Raw genomic sequence first — 15,486 nt, 5'->3', positions numbered from 1 at the left:
TACATTTTAGGCAGAAGCTCAGTGGCATTTCAGGCAGTGTGTTAGTGGCAAGTATTAGCCATTAACATATCTAGTGTGCATATTAATGCAAAAGGGAATGTAAAGGTGTCTAGCTGGCAAGAAAAAGGAACACTGCATATACTGTGTGAGGGCAGTAAAATTGCCTGAGAAAATTCCAACTTACATTTCAACAGTACCTAGAGTTCTGTGGCAAGCCTGAATTTTTCTTCTTGTTTGCCAGCCTTAAATGCTAGAAAGTAACCAGATGTTTGAGACTGGGAGGTACCATCAAATCTTTTTAAGGTAGTGGAGCATGAGGGTTGTGTTGTGAAGGTCCCAGAGTCAGCAGTCATTCTTGAAAAAGCAGACTTAGTTTCTACACTGATTTTTAAAACATGCAAGAGGGGGTTATTTGCATTTTTGTGTGGTGTCTGTGAAGAGAAAAAAAATCCTCTGTACTATTAGACTTTCGTGTGTCTCTGACCTGTATGCTCTTTTGCTCTAATTTTTTGCTCCTAGTAGTATTATTGATGTGATTATTTATGAGGTCTGCACTGTTGTTTCCATGAGAGTAACCACAAGCCATGACAAGAAAGTTGCTGATTATCTTGACATCTTATTCCCCATGCAAGAAGAGAGATAAACAACCACTTTCAGATCTGCTGTCCAGTCACAATTCCTCAGCCTGGGACAGCATCACATGTTCCAGGAGCAGGCAGAGCCCCAGAAAGCAAATCTGAATGTGTGATCTAGGGAGCCGACTGGCACGAACTGGATGATAGTAAGGTCAGGAGGCCTGGAGAACAAGGAAGAGGTATAGAGCCACACTACTTATCTTCTGTTTTGCAAAGTAGCTGTATTCCATGTTGTCTGGAACGGAAGAGATCTTCCCTCTACCAGTTTGCTCCGGTTGGTGATGCACCTGGAAGAGCAAAGATATTTTAAGGTGTCAATGGGAGCAGCCCACTACAAAAAGTGATTTAGACAGCAGGACACAAAAAGAAGGGCTTTTTAAAATTTTTTTTTTAATTGGATCACACAGAAAGAAACAGCAAGTATGGCTGCTGCAGTAATGATAAAGAAGGGAAAGCATAGTCCACTTAATACTAAAAGTATAATTTGTCCCAGAAATAAAACCTAAAGTGGGGGCTTTGGTTATGGCTGCACTGCAGCAATGCTTCTGGTTCCTGGAGGAAAGCATGGTTCTCCCTGTGAGCTCTGCCCGTCTCCCTCAGGACAGGAGCCAACAGCGTTGAGCTGCTCTCCTACTTCTTGGAGAGGGTATGAAGGCAGCTTATTGCCCACACAGCTCTGAGAGGGGGTAAGCTGCTGTGTAGCCCTGTTCCTGTTTACCTATCTTCAGGGCCAAGTAGGAGGACTCTCTGGGTGTTCTTTTAACGTCACAAGCTAGCCTTAGAGCATACTCCCACTTGTATGGTTTTCTAGTGCACTGTGTTATCTGAAAGAGGTCTGAAACTCAGTATGATAAATGGAATCCCCACAAAAAATCATACTTATAAAATGGATTGCATTTACTTTCCAGGAGCAAATGTAAGTGCAGATTTTTTTGGCATAAGACACAGCTTTTGATAGAGTATCTTAATGTTTAAACTGGTTTCTCACACCAGGCTGGCTGCCAAGGTTTAAAAAACACTTAAATTGTTTTGGCAGAGATCCCTTCCTAGAACTGGACAGTTGTTTTTGTAATTATAGAGGCAAGTGCACTAGTTCTTGGCAAGACTCAACATTTGACAGCAGAGCAGTGGTGTAGCTCTCAGTGGGAGCCGTTTTTTAGTTACTCTTTGACAATAAAAGCATGTTTTGCCAGTTTGTTTTAAAGATAATACTTAACATTCTGGCAGCACTATAAATTCAGGGAAGGAGGAGGTAGATTTTTCCTAGAAATCCCGTGGTGGTAAGATACAGATCTTGATCTTATGGTGTGTAAATATTTTGCTCAGTTTGAAAATAGTTCTTGGGAGCACCAGGCTAGACCCTCAACATGGCCTCTTTGTAGGACATGGGGAGAACAGACTGAGCTGAAGAAAAGGGGACCAGAAGAGAATTCATCTTTGTGTGCACCTCCCTGCCTCACTTTCCCGTAAGATCCTATTTCATTGGAGCCAGAGAAATTAACCTCAGCAATCTATAGAAAGATGGGTGCAAGAAACAGCACAAAGCAGTACCTGAAAATAAAAATGTCCAAATATGGGCTGAACCAGAAAAATCAAAGAAAGGGAAAGGTCTTCAAGGCTGGTTCATTGGAAGAGGTGCCTTCCCTCTTCTTAGGTAAGAGTTACTTGTTAGGTAAGGCTAATAAACTGCAGCTACTACCCGTGCCTGAAGGTCGAGCCCTGGCTGCTGCTGAAACCCGTGCACACCACGGTGAGAACAAAGTGAGCCGGCATGTTCCTGTGCTGCCATGGACTGAAGGAAATGAAGGAGGAAATGAAACTGCTGGTTTCGTGAATTCTAGACTTTTGTTTCAAAATTATATATTTGTTCTTGCTTACAGATTTCAAATGGAGCAACCATAAAAGTCTTTAAAAAGAAAGCAAATATCCGATCAGGTAACAGAGGAACTGCAATCTATTTAAACTTTTGTGGAGAATGATTGGGAATGCAGAGAGCTGAGCTGTGACAGGTTCTCTCTTGGTCAGTAGGAGGACAGAAAAATGTACTTGGATTTAGTTGAGCCAAATGAAGAGCCGTGTTACCCTGGCTCTGGGCCTCTGGCAGGCACAGTGGGCCTAGGACATGTGAAGGAGGATAGAAGGACTTACAGTTGTCAGCAAACGATTACTTAGAGATACAGGCTCATAGGCAGGAAGCCCGGGTGACTCAAAGTGCTGACTGTTGAAACCAACACGGGGAACGTGCCTTTCTCCGGTGCCCAGAGCTGTGTATCACAGACAGAGTGGTGCACTGTCCAGCGACAGGCATAACACAAAAATGTAATTTTCCTTATTTTCTTGACTGCATTTCTGAAAACTTTGGCTTGGCTGACAGCAGGTCAGGAGTTAAAGGGTGCTTACGGGGGGTCAGTTCACCTCACCTACCACTGGGATGCAGGTTGCTCCCACCCAGCTGGTGGCTCAGGGAAGAACTTTCTGTAGCCCCTGGGAAAAACACGCTCCTGATGTGGGGTTCACTTCACCATCAAAGTTAGGAGAGATGCGTGCATCTCACTGGGATGTCATTGCCCTCTCTCAGCAAGGGTTGCTGTTCTCAGCCACTGTGTTCAAGCCTGACCTCAGCCCACCTGCACTGAGCACTCTTAGAGACTAAACCAATGCAATCATCTCATCTGTTGTCTCTTGTCCTCCTTTCAGAGGAGCTGTGATTGCTGCCAGCTTACCCCCACAGCAGATATGATGCCCTGGCTTAGTGGTCAGAGCTACAGGTTGGCACTGGGGAGGTGCCCAGAGCCTGTGCATTTCTCAGAGGCTTCCCCCACACTGCAGGCAGGAAAGGATGATGCTGAGTCTGCTTGCTTGGCATCCTGGCATGCACCGTGCTGCACAGCCCAGAGCCCAGCAGAACTCACGAGCCTGTAGCTGTGTGTTTTATTAATACCTGTTTGCTCTCTGCTTTCTGTTGTTTAGATGTGGACTACTCGGATGAGCACTGTCATTTGGTGAGTTGAGTCATTACACTGCTAAGTGGTAGATTTAATACTGAGCTGTATTTTTATCTATGTAATCTCTCTAATCTCTTCATGACAGATTTTACCAGACTCGGAAGCAAACAAAGATGTGAAGGGAGCAGGTCACAAAGGAAAGCAAAAATTCAAAGTGAAAGAAATGTATCTCACAAAGCTTCTGTCAACCAAGGTAAACTGTAAAGGCTTTATTTTGGGGGAGGGCTGATGTTGGGCTTGGTTAGTTTGGCACAACAGAAATACAAATTAAAGCAGAAATTTTGCAGACTTCCTGCATGTATATCAAATGTTAAATTAAAAGGTAGCATATAAAATTCACTGCTAGCTATGGATTATCACCATTTGCAAAGACACATTGCAGGTTTTCTAATGCTAGAGTTCTAAAATTGTCTATTACTCAGACTCTCTGTCTCCTCAGTAAGCACAACCTTTATTTCTCAGGTTAAAGAAAAAAGGCAATTACTGAGCTAATGGAAAGTGAGTTTTACCACTGAGTCCTATAGAGCAAGAACGATCCTCTCTGGAGAGACAACTTTCAGTCAACAATCTCCCTGGTCTCCTCTAGAGTTTGCTCAGCTTAGAGACAACTTCAAAAGCCTGAGTTTCACAAAATACTGCCTATGAAATGAAATAGTCTGTTAGGGTTTCAAATTAAGCATCTAAAATAACTAGATTAATTTTAAAAACAAGGTCCTTAGGATTTATAATGCAATTACCTAATTTATGCAATCTGCATTCCTTAGGAATAAGCCCTGATTACTCCCTCTGGTAACGTCATCTTGTTTCTGACTTACTCAAAATGGTTATAAAACTCTTTGCAACAGCATATTATTTAAAATATTAATCAGAGCACAACACTGAGAGCTGTCCAGTATGAGAGGCCTGAAGGCATGATGATTATAACCTTCTTGCATTTAAAAATCTATCAATCATTATTTAATTAGGTTGTTGATAGCATCTGAAGTAATTTGGGACACTACCCAAAGTGAAAGTAAAGACTGGTCATTTCTCATTAGCTGTGAAAACTAACATGAGCCCTCAGGAATTGCTGGAGTAAACCAGTAATCTCTTATGGTGGAAGACTGAAGTGCAGAAGAAAAGATCAGGCTCTTAAGAAACAGTCCTTTTAAAGGGCTTTAAATTAGTCGTCTCCATCTCCAAAATGAAACACTGCTTTGAACAACAGTGCTCTGATACCCTTCTCTGTGAAATTCCACCCATGATACGCTGCACACCAAAGGAAATTGCATTGCACCATGTCCCTGTCCCTCTCTCTCTCACCCGTACGTGCACACAGACACAACTGCAGAGCTTACCACTTGAAATTAACTGGCCGGTAGTGCATCAAGACCCTGCGATGTGCTTAAATCCTTCTCGTTGAGAGAAGATTGGGCTGAACTGAGCTTCAGAACAGATGTGAAGAAAAAAGGTGCAAAACAGTGTTTTGCTTTGTTTGCCTCTACTTATGAATACTTTATGATTATGTCAGCAAGTCCATCAGCAACCAAGCCCTTGCTTTTGTGAGCCAGATAGCTTCACTTCTGTATCAGAAATACGCAGTTTTCAGTTCTTCTCTGTAGCATTAGTGTCTTTGTATACCACCAATAGCTGTTATGCTAGAATTAGACCAAGTACCAGAGCCACTTGGCTGTGAAGTGTTGATGAGCACGTGTGTTGAGTATGTGTCGCAGATGGCACCATGAAGACCAGTGTCCTAGGAAACTGGTTAAACTGCTTTTCCTCACCTCCACCTTACTTTCAGCCACAAGTTCCAAATGCCTTTGGCAACAGTGCCAATAGTATCCCAAGAGTTGATGTAGCCTTTGTTGGACCAAGTGATACCTTCCACCTACGATGTATCATGTTCACCACAACTCCCCTGTTGGCAGAGCAATAGGATGTGTGGCATTTGAAAGCAGCTCATTGCGGTGTATTGTACTTTCATTTTTGTTACTATCTTATTTTCCAATAACCTGTGGCCTTGATGTTTGCCACAAGTATATTGTAGTTTCTGTGTGTGGTTGTCTTGGGACATGCTCAGCTCTCTGAGGTAAAAGATCCTATTCTTTTCTTGTGTAATAACAAAATGTTCATTGTGTTATTTTTTCAGGTTGCAATTCATTCAGTTGTTGAAAAGCTCTTCAGGAGCATTTGGAGTTTACCCAACAATAAAGCACCTGTTGCCATCAAGTACTTTTTTGACTTTCTGGATGCCCAGGCTGAGAGCAAAAAAATTACTGACCCTGATGTGGTCCACATATGGAAAACCAACAGGTATGCCTGTGGGACATGCACAGGGGCACATGTGCTTTCGGAAAATGACGTTGCAAAGACGGAATGGGTCATCTGTGATCAGAAGAATAAGATTTTGGCATGTCTGGGAATAAGATGTGGTTTGGGTCTGTGGATCACAGTAATTTTAGTGTGTTGATTTGATACCAGTAAAAAACACCGTGGCTTCCAAGACTTATAAGTCTGCATACTGACTTCACACAGAGAGCAGTAGCGGCAGGTTGAGAGCATTATTTGAAAATGGGTGCCTGACTGATGTTTTTGCTCCATAACCTTTGTTCCCTGACCCCTTTTTTTAACATGAATAAGCAGCCCTGAAATGTGCTGCTTTCCATGAGTGCAGTGTAATTAAGTACCATTTTAAAGCAGTTGTTAACTGTAAAGATGCTTGTTCCTTCTCTGTCTAGTCTTCCTCTTCGCTTCTGGGTGAACATACTGAAGAATCCCCAATTTGTCTTTGATATTAAGAAGACTTCACATATAGATGGCTGTTTGTCTGTAATTGCACAAGCTTTCATGGATGCCTTTTCTCTAGCAGAACAGACCCTCGGGAAGGTAATGCTGCCCTTCCAGTCTTCTGCTAATTTCTCAACTACTGTCTTTTTCAACTGTATAATGATTCAGGCGATGAAGTTCTGGATCTGTTGACATTCAGGGCAAAACTGTCAGTGGCCTAATTAAGCTGGGTTTTTGTTCCTTGCTGGTCTGTCTCCCAGGACTTTGAAGAATTCACAAGGAGACAGACAGAGCTATCAGAATGCCGTATTTATAGTTAACTGCTGCTTGTCTTCTCTGCAGTTCATTTCTGCACAGTGAGTTTACACAATTTGTGGAAGAAGGTGGAAATTGTAAGATCTTAATGAAGTTTCAAACTAGTTTTAAATGAAGGTTGTAAGAGTACTAATATTATTTGATAAGTAGTCCAGATTTCGTCTGCCACACACTAATCTGCAGAAAACACACACAGTAAGCTGCTGGAAGCTATAAGAATACTTGAAAAAGCTCTGAAGTTTGAAACAGTTCCTTCCACATTTATTAGCTGCTCCCTTTTTATATGGAAAATTATTTGCTGGAGTACCAAGTCCAGACATCTTACATTCAGAAACTCTTTAGTACAGTGTCCGGAACTCTGAGCGCCAGAAATAATTCATTTTTTCACAGGGTGTTTTCCTTTTCTTTGGACCAAAGCAGGAAGCATTTGTTCAGGCTCATGCTACTTTTTACCCTAAAAAAATGTATGTAAAAATGGACTAGTTTCGTATGTGATCTAGTCCAACTGCTCATCTGTTAGAGGTAAATAGCAAATAATGTGCTTATTTGTCATATTTTAGGAGTGAAGTATCATAAATTAAAGCTAACAAATACATCACTTCCTTCATGGAAAAACTGCAAATGAGCATGATTGTCAGATTTCTGTGCTTAACATATATTGTGAAGTATTGCTGATACTGCAGGAAATGTCTTGTGGTCTTTTAGTACTAAAACGTGTTTACTTTTCATTGGTTTTAGTATTTTATCTTTAAATATGTTTTAGCCATTTAGAAAACAAACATTTAAATCATTTCATCACACAGTGGAAACAGTAGTGACAAGATATCACATGGTTGTGTCATTTTTTCCCCAGAATTCAAACCAGAGCAGTGACAGGAGACTACCAGCCCCCACTTTTACATTCTGAAAATACGGTTTCCAAATGGGGCTTTGACTCCTACCACAAACATCAGCACTTATTTCCTCGAATGAGCCTAAAGCTCCCAGATAGGTCAGTGTTGACCCGGATTGCTGAAGTCCTGGGGTGAAAAAAATCCCTTTGGCTGTGCAGGTCTGGCAGTCAGCTCTCCATGCGCTCGAACCACGGAGGGAGAGGAATAGTAGGGACCAAAGAGTTTTAGGAGGACCTCTGCCAGGACAGGATCTAGGAAGACTCTCTGGTATGTTACTGTAGGGGAACTTTCAGCAGTACTGCTGAATGCTGCATGTAAACAGGGTATTGGCCTTGGGCCCTTTGGTTCAGCTTTCACGCTCTTTCAGGTCTAGGGAGCCTTAAGGAGGAAGTGAGAAATAAAAATATATCTGTGGAACAAATGGTCACCCCTTCTGATGCCAATAGAAATCATTATATGGTAACTGTCACGAGATACAATACACTACTACTGAGGTCCTGCCTCTGTTTTTCATCTTTGTTTCATAACCTTGGTTCCATGCACATAACCACTGCAAAGAAAAAATGAGTCACACAGATACAATTAGATGCAATTAACTGTGTGGAGGTGGAACCTTAGGAAATCTGTGCTGTGAAAAGTGACAACGCTTCAAATTTTTTCTTTTAAGGAAGCACCAACAAATAAACTTCTCTATGCCAAGGACATTCCACTCTACAAGAAGGAGGTGAAAGCGTACTACAAAGCCATCAGGGATCTGCCTCCATTGACCACTGCAGAGGTTGAAGAATTTCTAGCTCAGGAATCTAAGGTATGGTTGAGAAGCAGGAACTTCATTTGCTTTCATGTTAAGATTTTTTAAAAAGGAGAACTATCTGACAGGAACTATTTTCTGTTTTAGAAACATGAAAATGAATTTAATGAGAAAGTGGCCTTGTTTGAAATCTACAGATACATAGTGAAATATTATGATGAGGTAAGCACAGCTGCTATGCCTGCTTAACCCTTTAATGTTAACTTACTACCTTAGGCTTGAAAGTGGTGCTTGACAAAGTAACCAAAGGCTGGCCTGATGTGCAACCTCCTGAGTGCCCCTCCAAAGGCAGCCCCTCCATAGTGCAGCCAAGACTGCTCCTTCCACTGAGCCGTGTGGGGCCAGAGCAGTGCAGCCCCCACCCCTCTGAGGGGTCACAGGCCAAAGGGCTGTAAGTGCACCTCCCCTGTCACTGCTGTATTTCACGGAGACACTAGCAATAAAATTCTCCCTGCAGCTTTGAGGAAGTTCCTATATAGTCTAGGTTTCTTGTTCTACTGTGTTTGCAGAGTCTCTGCAAATGCCTGTCACAACTCCTGTGCACACGCTCCATTTCCCTAAAGATTCAGAAATCAGATTAGACTGTAGCACCAGGGCTCTCAATTTAACAGTCAGTACAAACACCTCTGCAGAGCAGCTCAGCCTTACAGCAAGAGGAGTCTACTCCTTTCCCACCATAGCCCTCTTAACGCTCTGCTCTAAGAGCCTTTCTCTTAAAGAGAAGCAGCTGTAGCTTCCAGTTGCTGATATTACTAACAAAAGAAATCTTTTCTCAGCTGAAAGCACTTAGTCACAGGCTACCTCTAAGCTGCTTTCTAAGAAAATCCCTGCCCTCCACTTTCCATGATAGGATTCTCTGCTCCATTTTGCTCTGCATCCTTAACAGAGGCTGCAAGGAGGATGCTTGTGCCTGTGCAAGGACTCAGATAAGAGCCAGCTGGGCTGTGTTGCCTGAAGGCCTCCTTACCACTTCCAGCAGGTTGTCTGGGTCTCCCAGCAACCAGGCCTTTCTCTCTTTCATCCCCAACAGCACAGCATCAGCACTTGCTGTAATCATCCAGCTCTCAGTCACCTGTTAGCTGGCTTGCCACTTCTGATCTCTAACATCTCAAATTATCTGGGTTCAGCATCAAATCCTTGCCTCCTAAAAGAAGCTTGGGATGATACTCCGATAATCACACATTATTAAGCTCATCAAAATTGTTGATACAGGAAAATTCAGTGTACTTTCAAGTCTTAGTGCCCATTTTTGGTTTTTTGAAGCTCGCACTGGCTAAACTTAGCCCATCCTTAGATGGAAATCTTCCTTCAGCTCTTCTCCCTCTGGCTTTTGGCTGGGAGCAACTAAACCTCCTTCATTGTTTGCTGAGACCTGTCCCATTGCAGAGTTGACAGCAAAGAGTTTTCAGACAGCAGCGGTGCTCCTTCCTATCACCTGGGCCTGGGGCCAAGTAGGCAAGTTAGAGAGGCAGTTTATTGCCCTCAGTTTATATGACAGAGGAAGAGAAATAAAATATCATTTGCAAATCTTCTCTAGGGTAAAACTGGAGCACTTTGGGAGATGAGTATCTGCTAGATTTGTTTTGTTTTTTCTACTTGGCTCAGTCATTCTTTTGTGGAAGTGTTGCAAATCCTGTGATCAGAATGACTTGAAAGGAAAACTACCGAAATAAAGTGTTAAAGTCAGAAAAGAATGTTTACAGATAGTCAGGCATTCAGATGGATTTTTCTGTCAGCAGTTGTTAGAATATAGAAAAGCAGGCTTTAAAAAATAGCAAGTAAAATAAGCACTAAAAAATTATTTTCTCTTTTGCTAATTGTTAACAGATTGTCAGCAAACTCGAGCGAGAACGGGGGTTTGAAGAAGTCCAGAAGCAGCTCCAGCAAGTAAAAGCCTTATTTGATGAAAAGAAAAAATGCAAATGGCTTTGAGCAGAGCACTGACTCACAGCATCACTATGGGAAATTTTAAATTAGTGCTACTGCTCCTGAAACTGTTTTGACTGATTATATGTACAGGGTTTGAAACATTTGGACACTCTTCTCCACTCTGACCATTCAAGTAATATCTATGTTTGGGAATGAAATACGGGCAGGGTTACATATTCAGACATGGGCATGTAAAAGTGAATCTGGTGTTGGCAGGGCCAGCATTTTTAGGTACTTGAACACACATAACCCTTTGGTTCAAAAATACTGTCTAAGTAAGCTTTCTGCTTACTTAAAAACAAGGTCGTAGGAGACGTGCAAAATACACTGTAAGTTCAGAGTCGCCCATGTGAACTTGCAAGTTGCTTAGCTCGTTTTTTAAGAGGGAAAGCTGATGTTTCGCTACATCCTTTCAGCAGCTTGGCAAACTGTGAGGGTGAGCTCCGGCTTCAGAATACGGGTCAGCTCCAGTTTCCTTCCTTCCAGTCAAATGTTCACTGGTTCCTGTTCAGGGAAAAAAAAATAAACAAACCCCCACATAAATAAAACCCAACAAAAACCTGGCACCAAAGTGACACTTCAGATAAGTGTGTTTAGCAGAAAAAAAGTGGGTCTGAGGTTTGAAGGCCAAATGCTACATGGCAGGACTTATCTTCCTTAGTTTAGAAATTCCATGTGCAAAGTGAAGCCAGCTGCTGAGGGAAAGAGGCAGGGGGGAGGCTTTCGGAGAAGGGTGCTGGGCCAACATCTGTCTGTGTTTACATTTCTACCTTTCCATCCTTAAATAAGCTGTGAAACACTTGTGAGCAGCTTCACAGGTGAAACTGCACTGCATCAGAACACTGTTGTGATTTGATGAAGCAGCTGATGGCTGCACTTCGGTGCATAAATCTATACTCAGGTGCATGATCGGCCCATGCATCAATGCTGACAGTCCTGGCCAGGCTTCTGTCTGTGTACAAGGGCCTCACAAACCTGAAGCCAACATGTGGGGGGGGGTTCAGGTCAAGGAAGGTTAGTTTAATAATATGTAAGAACAGGAGGACTGGTGTAATCTCTGTGTATGAGAAACTGATACAAATGTGCTCGCTGGGGTTGGGGTGGGGAGGGGTAACTGTCTGCCTTAGTCTGGCTGGGGTTTTTGAGGCTTGGCCGTTTTGAAAGGAAGGAGTCCATTACATTTGCATTGGTGGCTAAAGTCAGCCCAGCTGGAAAGCAGGTGCATGGCTGTGCTGCTGAGATGAGGCTGGTGCAGTGGCTACTGAAAAAAGCCATGGAGGAGCAGCCGTGGCTCCAGCTCTGCTACTGCACCAGCACAGTCCTACCCTCTGCTACAGAGCTGAAACGATTTGTCACCGTGGACTCTGCTTCTGTCACAGGAGACTCGTATTGAGGCTGTCACGTGCCCTTAGGTTTGAGGTAAGGCATTGATGACACGGAGATAACGTTTCCATACATTTCTGGAGGGATCCACTGCTGGAAGTGAGTGGCCCACAGGAGAGGGAAACACTGTCACCTGCCTTGGCAGGATGTGCCAAGTTTGGTACAGGAAGGCAGTGCTGGGACTGTGAGCAGCCAGAGATGGCTGTGCAGGGCTCCCAGGCGGCAGAGCTCCAAGATTTACTGCCATGTGCTGCTGCACTGGGGGAGCCCTGCAGCTGCAGGCCAGCAGTGCTGAAGCTGGCTGGTTTGGGCACAAAGGCTCCCAGCACCTGGTACAAGGTACAGTCCCATGGCACACGGCCGGCCAGCGCCCCACACGCTAACCAAGCCTTGGCCGAAGCAAGGCCGGCTGTTAACGTGGAAAAAAGCAAACACCAAAACATGTTGCCTGCTGGTCTGCCCCCTCCCTGCTGTGTGATTGCACAAGTTGTACCTCTTGCATAGCAGAGAGGACAGCCACCAAACAACCCATACTGTGATGGCTTTGTTGTGTTTTTTTTTTTTTTAATTCAAGTCTTACTCTTGCTATTAAGTTTACACTTTATACTTGATGGAATGTATGGCTTTGTTCAGGAAACTGCACTACAATGTTGCAGTACTTTCAGCAGTTCTCTGCCTGGCACAATGTATTTTGATAGTTCAATTTTAATTGGAAAAAAAACCCAACCCAACCCTAACCTATCTTGCCCTCTGTCTTAAAGGAGTGGATCATGGCTTGACTAGCACTTAAGCTTGGAATACCTGTATGTAAGGGCTTGATTTTTATTATTCTTAATCTAACACTTTAAAACAGCATCAAATAAATAAAAAAGCACAGTAACTAATATTGAAGGAGAGGCACGAGCGGATTACTCTTTCCAGTGTGAGAGTTCTGTTCCACTTCAGGTGTTTGCTGGCAGTGCATTCAAATGAACTGTGATAGTTTTGTTCAACAGTAACCTTCTGTACAGGCAGAAAAAACAAATCCAACATTTCTGCTTGAAAAGCTGTAAAATATAATCTGTTTGCGTGGGTCTGATCCTGTGAGCTTCACTATATGTGTTTATATTGATGAGGAAATGAAAATCAGTCCTATTCTGTATTTGTACTACTGCTTGTTTGCTACAATAGCTTTAATGATTTCTAGAGATTAAGTATGTGTTGAAGCAGGCCCTGTAGCTTTACCTACAGCCTGGAATAGGATTATTGCCTTTTATTCAAGCCTCCTAAACAGTGTCACTCTGTTAGTAAACCATTTTTAAGTCATGCTGGGACTTTGTAACCCATCAAGTGGATCTCACAAAGTGATGTGAAGTATAATTAAGTGATTGTGGCTCTTTTGGTAGGTTTGGGTCAGCACACAAAACATTGGCACACCTTCCGTATCTGCCATTTGCCGTTACTGTTACACGGACAAAAAGAAACCTCTGTATTATGGCAACCCAACAGTTCTAATCACGTTCTCAGAAATGAAAGCAAACTTCTCTTCAACTTACTGTCACATGTTTACAGGCAAACTGCTATGGCAAACAGTGTATTTTCTAACACTAGCTTACAGAGCATTATTTTGCAGTCATCTAGTTTGAAGGCAAATCTTACTAATGTGTAAAGTAATTCCTGTTGTACAGAAGTTAACCTGTTGTTTAAAATTAATGGTTAAAAAAAAGTGCAAATGACAAATACATGTTGGTGTTTGTATGGGTTTATCTAGAATAAAAGCATTTGGAGGTTAATTTGATTGTGTACTTTCAAAAGGTTAAAAGAAAGCAAGAACAGCTGGTAACAATCCAATCCAAGGTCATGCAAAGAACAGAGTGGCATCAGATGAGGAATACCTGCTGCAGCTCCAGCCCTGCGAGGCTGCAGGGCAGAACCATGCAGGTCAGCACAGCACAGTTCCATCGTGCTGAAGATGGGAAGTACAAGAAAAGGATGCTGGGGAGGGGATTGTCTAAAACCCAGTGGCTCCTGAGCAGTGACCTGCAGGGCCTGGGTGGAGGGGGATTCCCAGCTGCCTTCCCACCTGTAGGAAGCAGCAGCAGGCCAGGGACAGGCTAGATATGCAGTGCCTGCCACACCTCCACACAGCCTTCAGGAGCTGCACTACAACTACACCACTTAAAGGCTCTGAGGCTGATGATAATTTTAAAAAGCTAAAAATGTTAAAAAGGAGGATAACCCAATAACCCTTCTTTCAGGAGAAGGTGCTGCAGGGGCAGGAAATTGTCTCTCACTCAAAAAGCCTTAAACCAGCTGGCAAAGGGAGCCCACAAACCTGCTGGTGACGATCATTCTTCCTCCTTCTCTTACACTTCTTCCACCCGCCACATCTTCCCTAGTTTGTATAAACCACCCTCCTTGCCCCCCAACATTAGAGTGCACCTTGTTGAAGCCCACACAGCCAGAGGCAGGGACAGAGACACAAGGCTGCTGAGAGCTTGCTCTTTGCAACTGTTCCATGCTGGTAGGTGCTGGTGACCATCCCGTTTGGCAAAGGTGGCTCAGGCACAGAGAGGTACTTCACACAAATTAATCCTGCAGGAGACAGCAGTAGCTTCTGTTTTCCACAGAGAAGTTTAACAAACTTCCCAAGAAAGGAAAGGACATGGCATTCCCCAATTTAGTGTTCCCACTGAAACACTCCAAACCTTGTGCTGCTCACTCACACGCCCACCCTACCTCCTCCTCCACCGCAGGAGGACAGAGAGGAGAATTAGAGGCACAAAAGGTAAAGATCATGAGTCAAGATAAGAACAATTTACTGGAAACAGCAAGGAGACAAGAAAAGGAACAGCAACAGCAACAACTTTAATCAGTGTACAAAGGAGGCAAATGATTCCCACGTGATTGCTTGCCACATGGAGCCTGGCAAATACCCGACCATGCCGCCACCCTGTGCGACCCGGAAGGGACACCTTCCCCTGTCCCAGAAAAGGCCGTGAGGTAGTACAGAACAACCTCCACGTCCTAACCATGGCCCCTCCTGGCTACTGCAAAAATTAACCCTGTCCTGACCAGAACTGGGACAAATCATACTTCTGCACTGTATGGAAAATCAAAAATGCAGCCTCTGAGAGGGAAATTGAATCAATGCCAACATCACCATATGCAACGTAGTTATTCTGCTGACTGTTCCTATAGTCTAACAGCAATACCCTAGTATAAGAAATTGCAGTGTATTCTCACTGTCCCAGACTTCTGCTGCAGTACTTTGGGAAAAAAAAAAGAATAAAACACCCAAATACAAATAAACAAACAAGACCCAGATAAAATAATTACTACAATTCCAGGAAAGTCATCACTATCCAGTAAAAACAAAATAAAAAATTAATTTAAGTTCGCAAGTTTCTATTACTGAACTATAATGAATGGGAAAAAATTTAAATACTTTCAACCTTGAATAAATAATTTTATTTTAGGTAAGTAAACAAATTAGAGTGGCAACAAATGCAAACTTACATTTTCATAATGTGAAGGCAATTTGTTACACTTATCTCTGCTATATTATATTAAAAAAATTATATCCTATTCCCAATTTAACAATTCAAGAGGCACATTCTCAAGGGTTGCAAATAAAAGTTTTCAGAACTTCTAAAATCTCATTTCATCCTCTTTATGTGCATGGGAACACCAAAATAACAACCCAGATGTGGACTACAGCATTGTTAAAGATGGTAACAGCAACCCAGAGGGACACCACTCATGAC

The 15,486-nt window shown here is 42.9% G+C and overlaps 1 protein-coding gene across 1 annotated transcript in view; it reads left to right on the top strand.

Moving 5' to 3' along the window:
• Positions 1 to 13,512, top strand: part of PLXNC1 (plexin C1) — a 69,925-nt gene extending 56,413 nt beyond the window's left edge. Inside the window, exons 24-31 of the mRNA XM_018080143.2 lie at positions 2,516 to 2,570; positions 3,606 to 3,637; positions 3,726 to 3,833; positions 5,772 to 5,935; positions 6,361 to 6,508; positions 8,285 to 8,425; positions 8,516 to 8,590; positions 10,256 to 13,512. Coding sequence (XP_017935632.2) covers positions 2,516 to 2,570; positions 3,606 to 3,637; positions 3,726 to 3,833; positions 5,772 to 5,935; positions 6,361 to 6,508; positions 8,285 to 8,425; positions 8,516 to 8,590; positions 10,256 to 10,360 — 828 coding nt within the window. The 3' untranslated portion in view covers positions 10,361 to 13,512. The remainder of the gene's footprint in view (positions 1 to 2,515; positions 2,571 to 3,605; positions 3,638 to 3,725; positions 3,834 to 5,771; positions 5,936 to 6,360; positions 6,509 to 8,284; positions 8,426 to 8,515; positions 8,591 to 10,255) is intronic.
• Positions 13,513 to 15,486: the final 1,974 nt, after the last annotated feature.

The sequence above is a fragment of the Manacus vitellinus genome, unplaced genomic scaffold (genome assembly GCF_001715985.3).
Source record: "Manacus vitellinus isolate BGI_N305 unplaced genomic scaffold, ASM171598v3 scaffold_5_pilon, whole genome shotgun sequence".
Classification (NCBI taxonomy): Eukaryota; Metazoa; Chordata; class Aves; order Passeriformes; family Pipridae; genus Manacus; species Manacus vitellinus.
The sequence above is the reverse complement of the archived record's forward strand: the minus strand, read 5'-3'. Positions and strand labels throughout refer to the sequence as shown.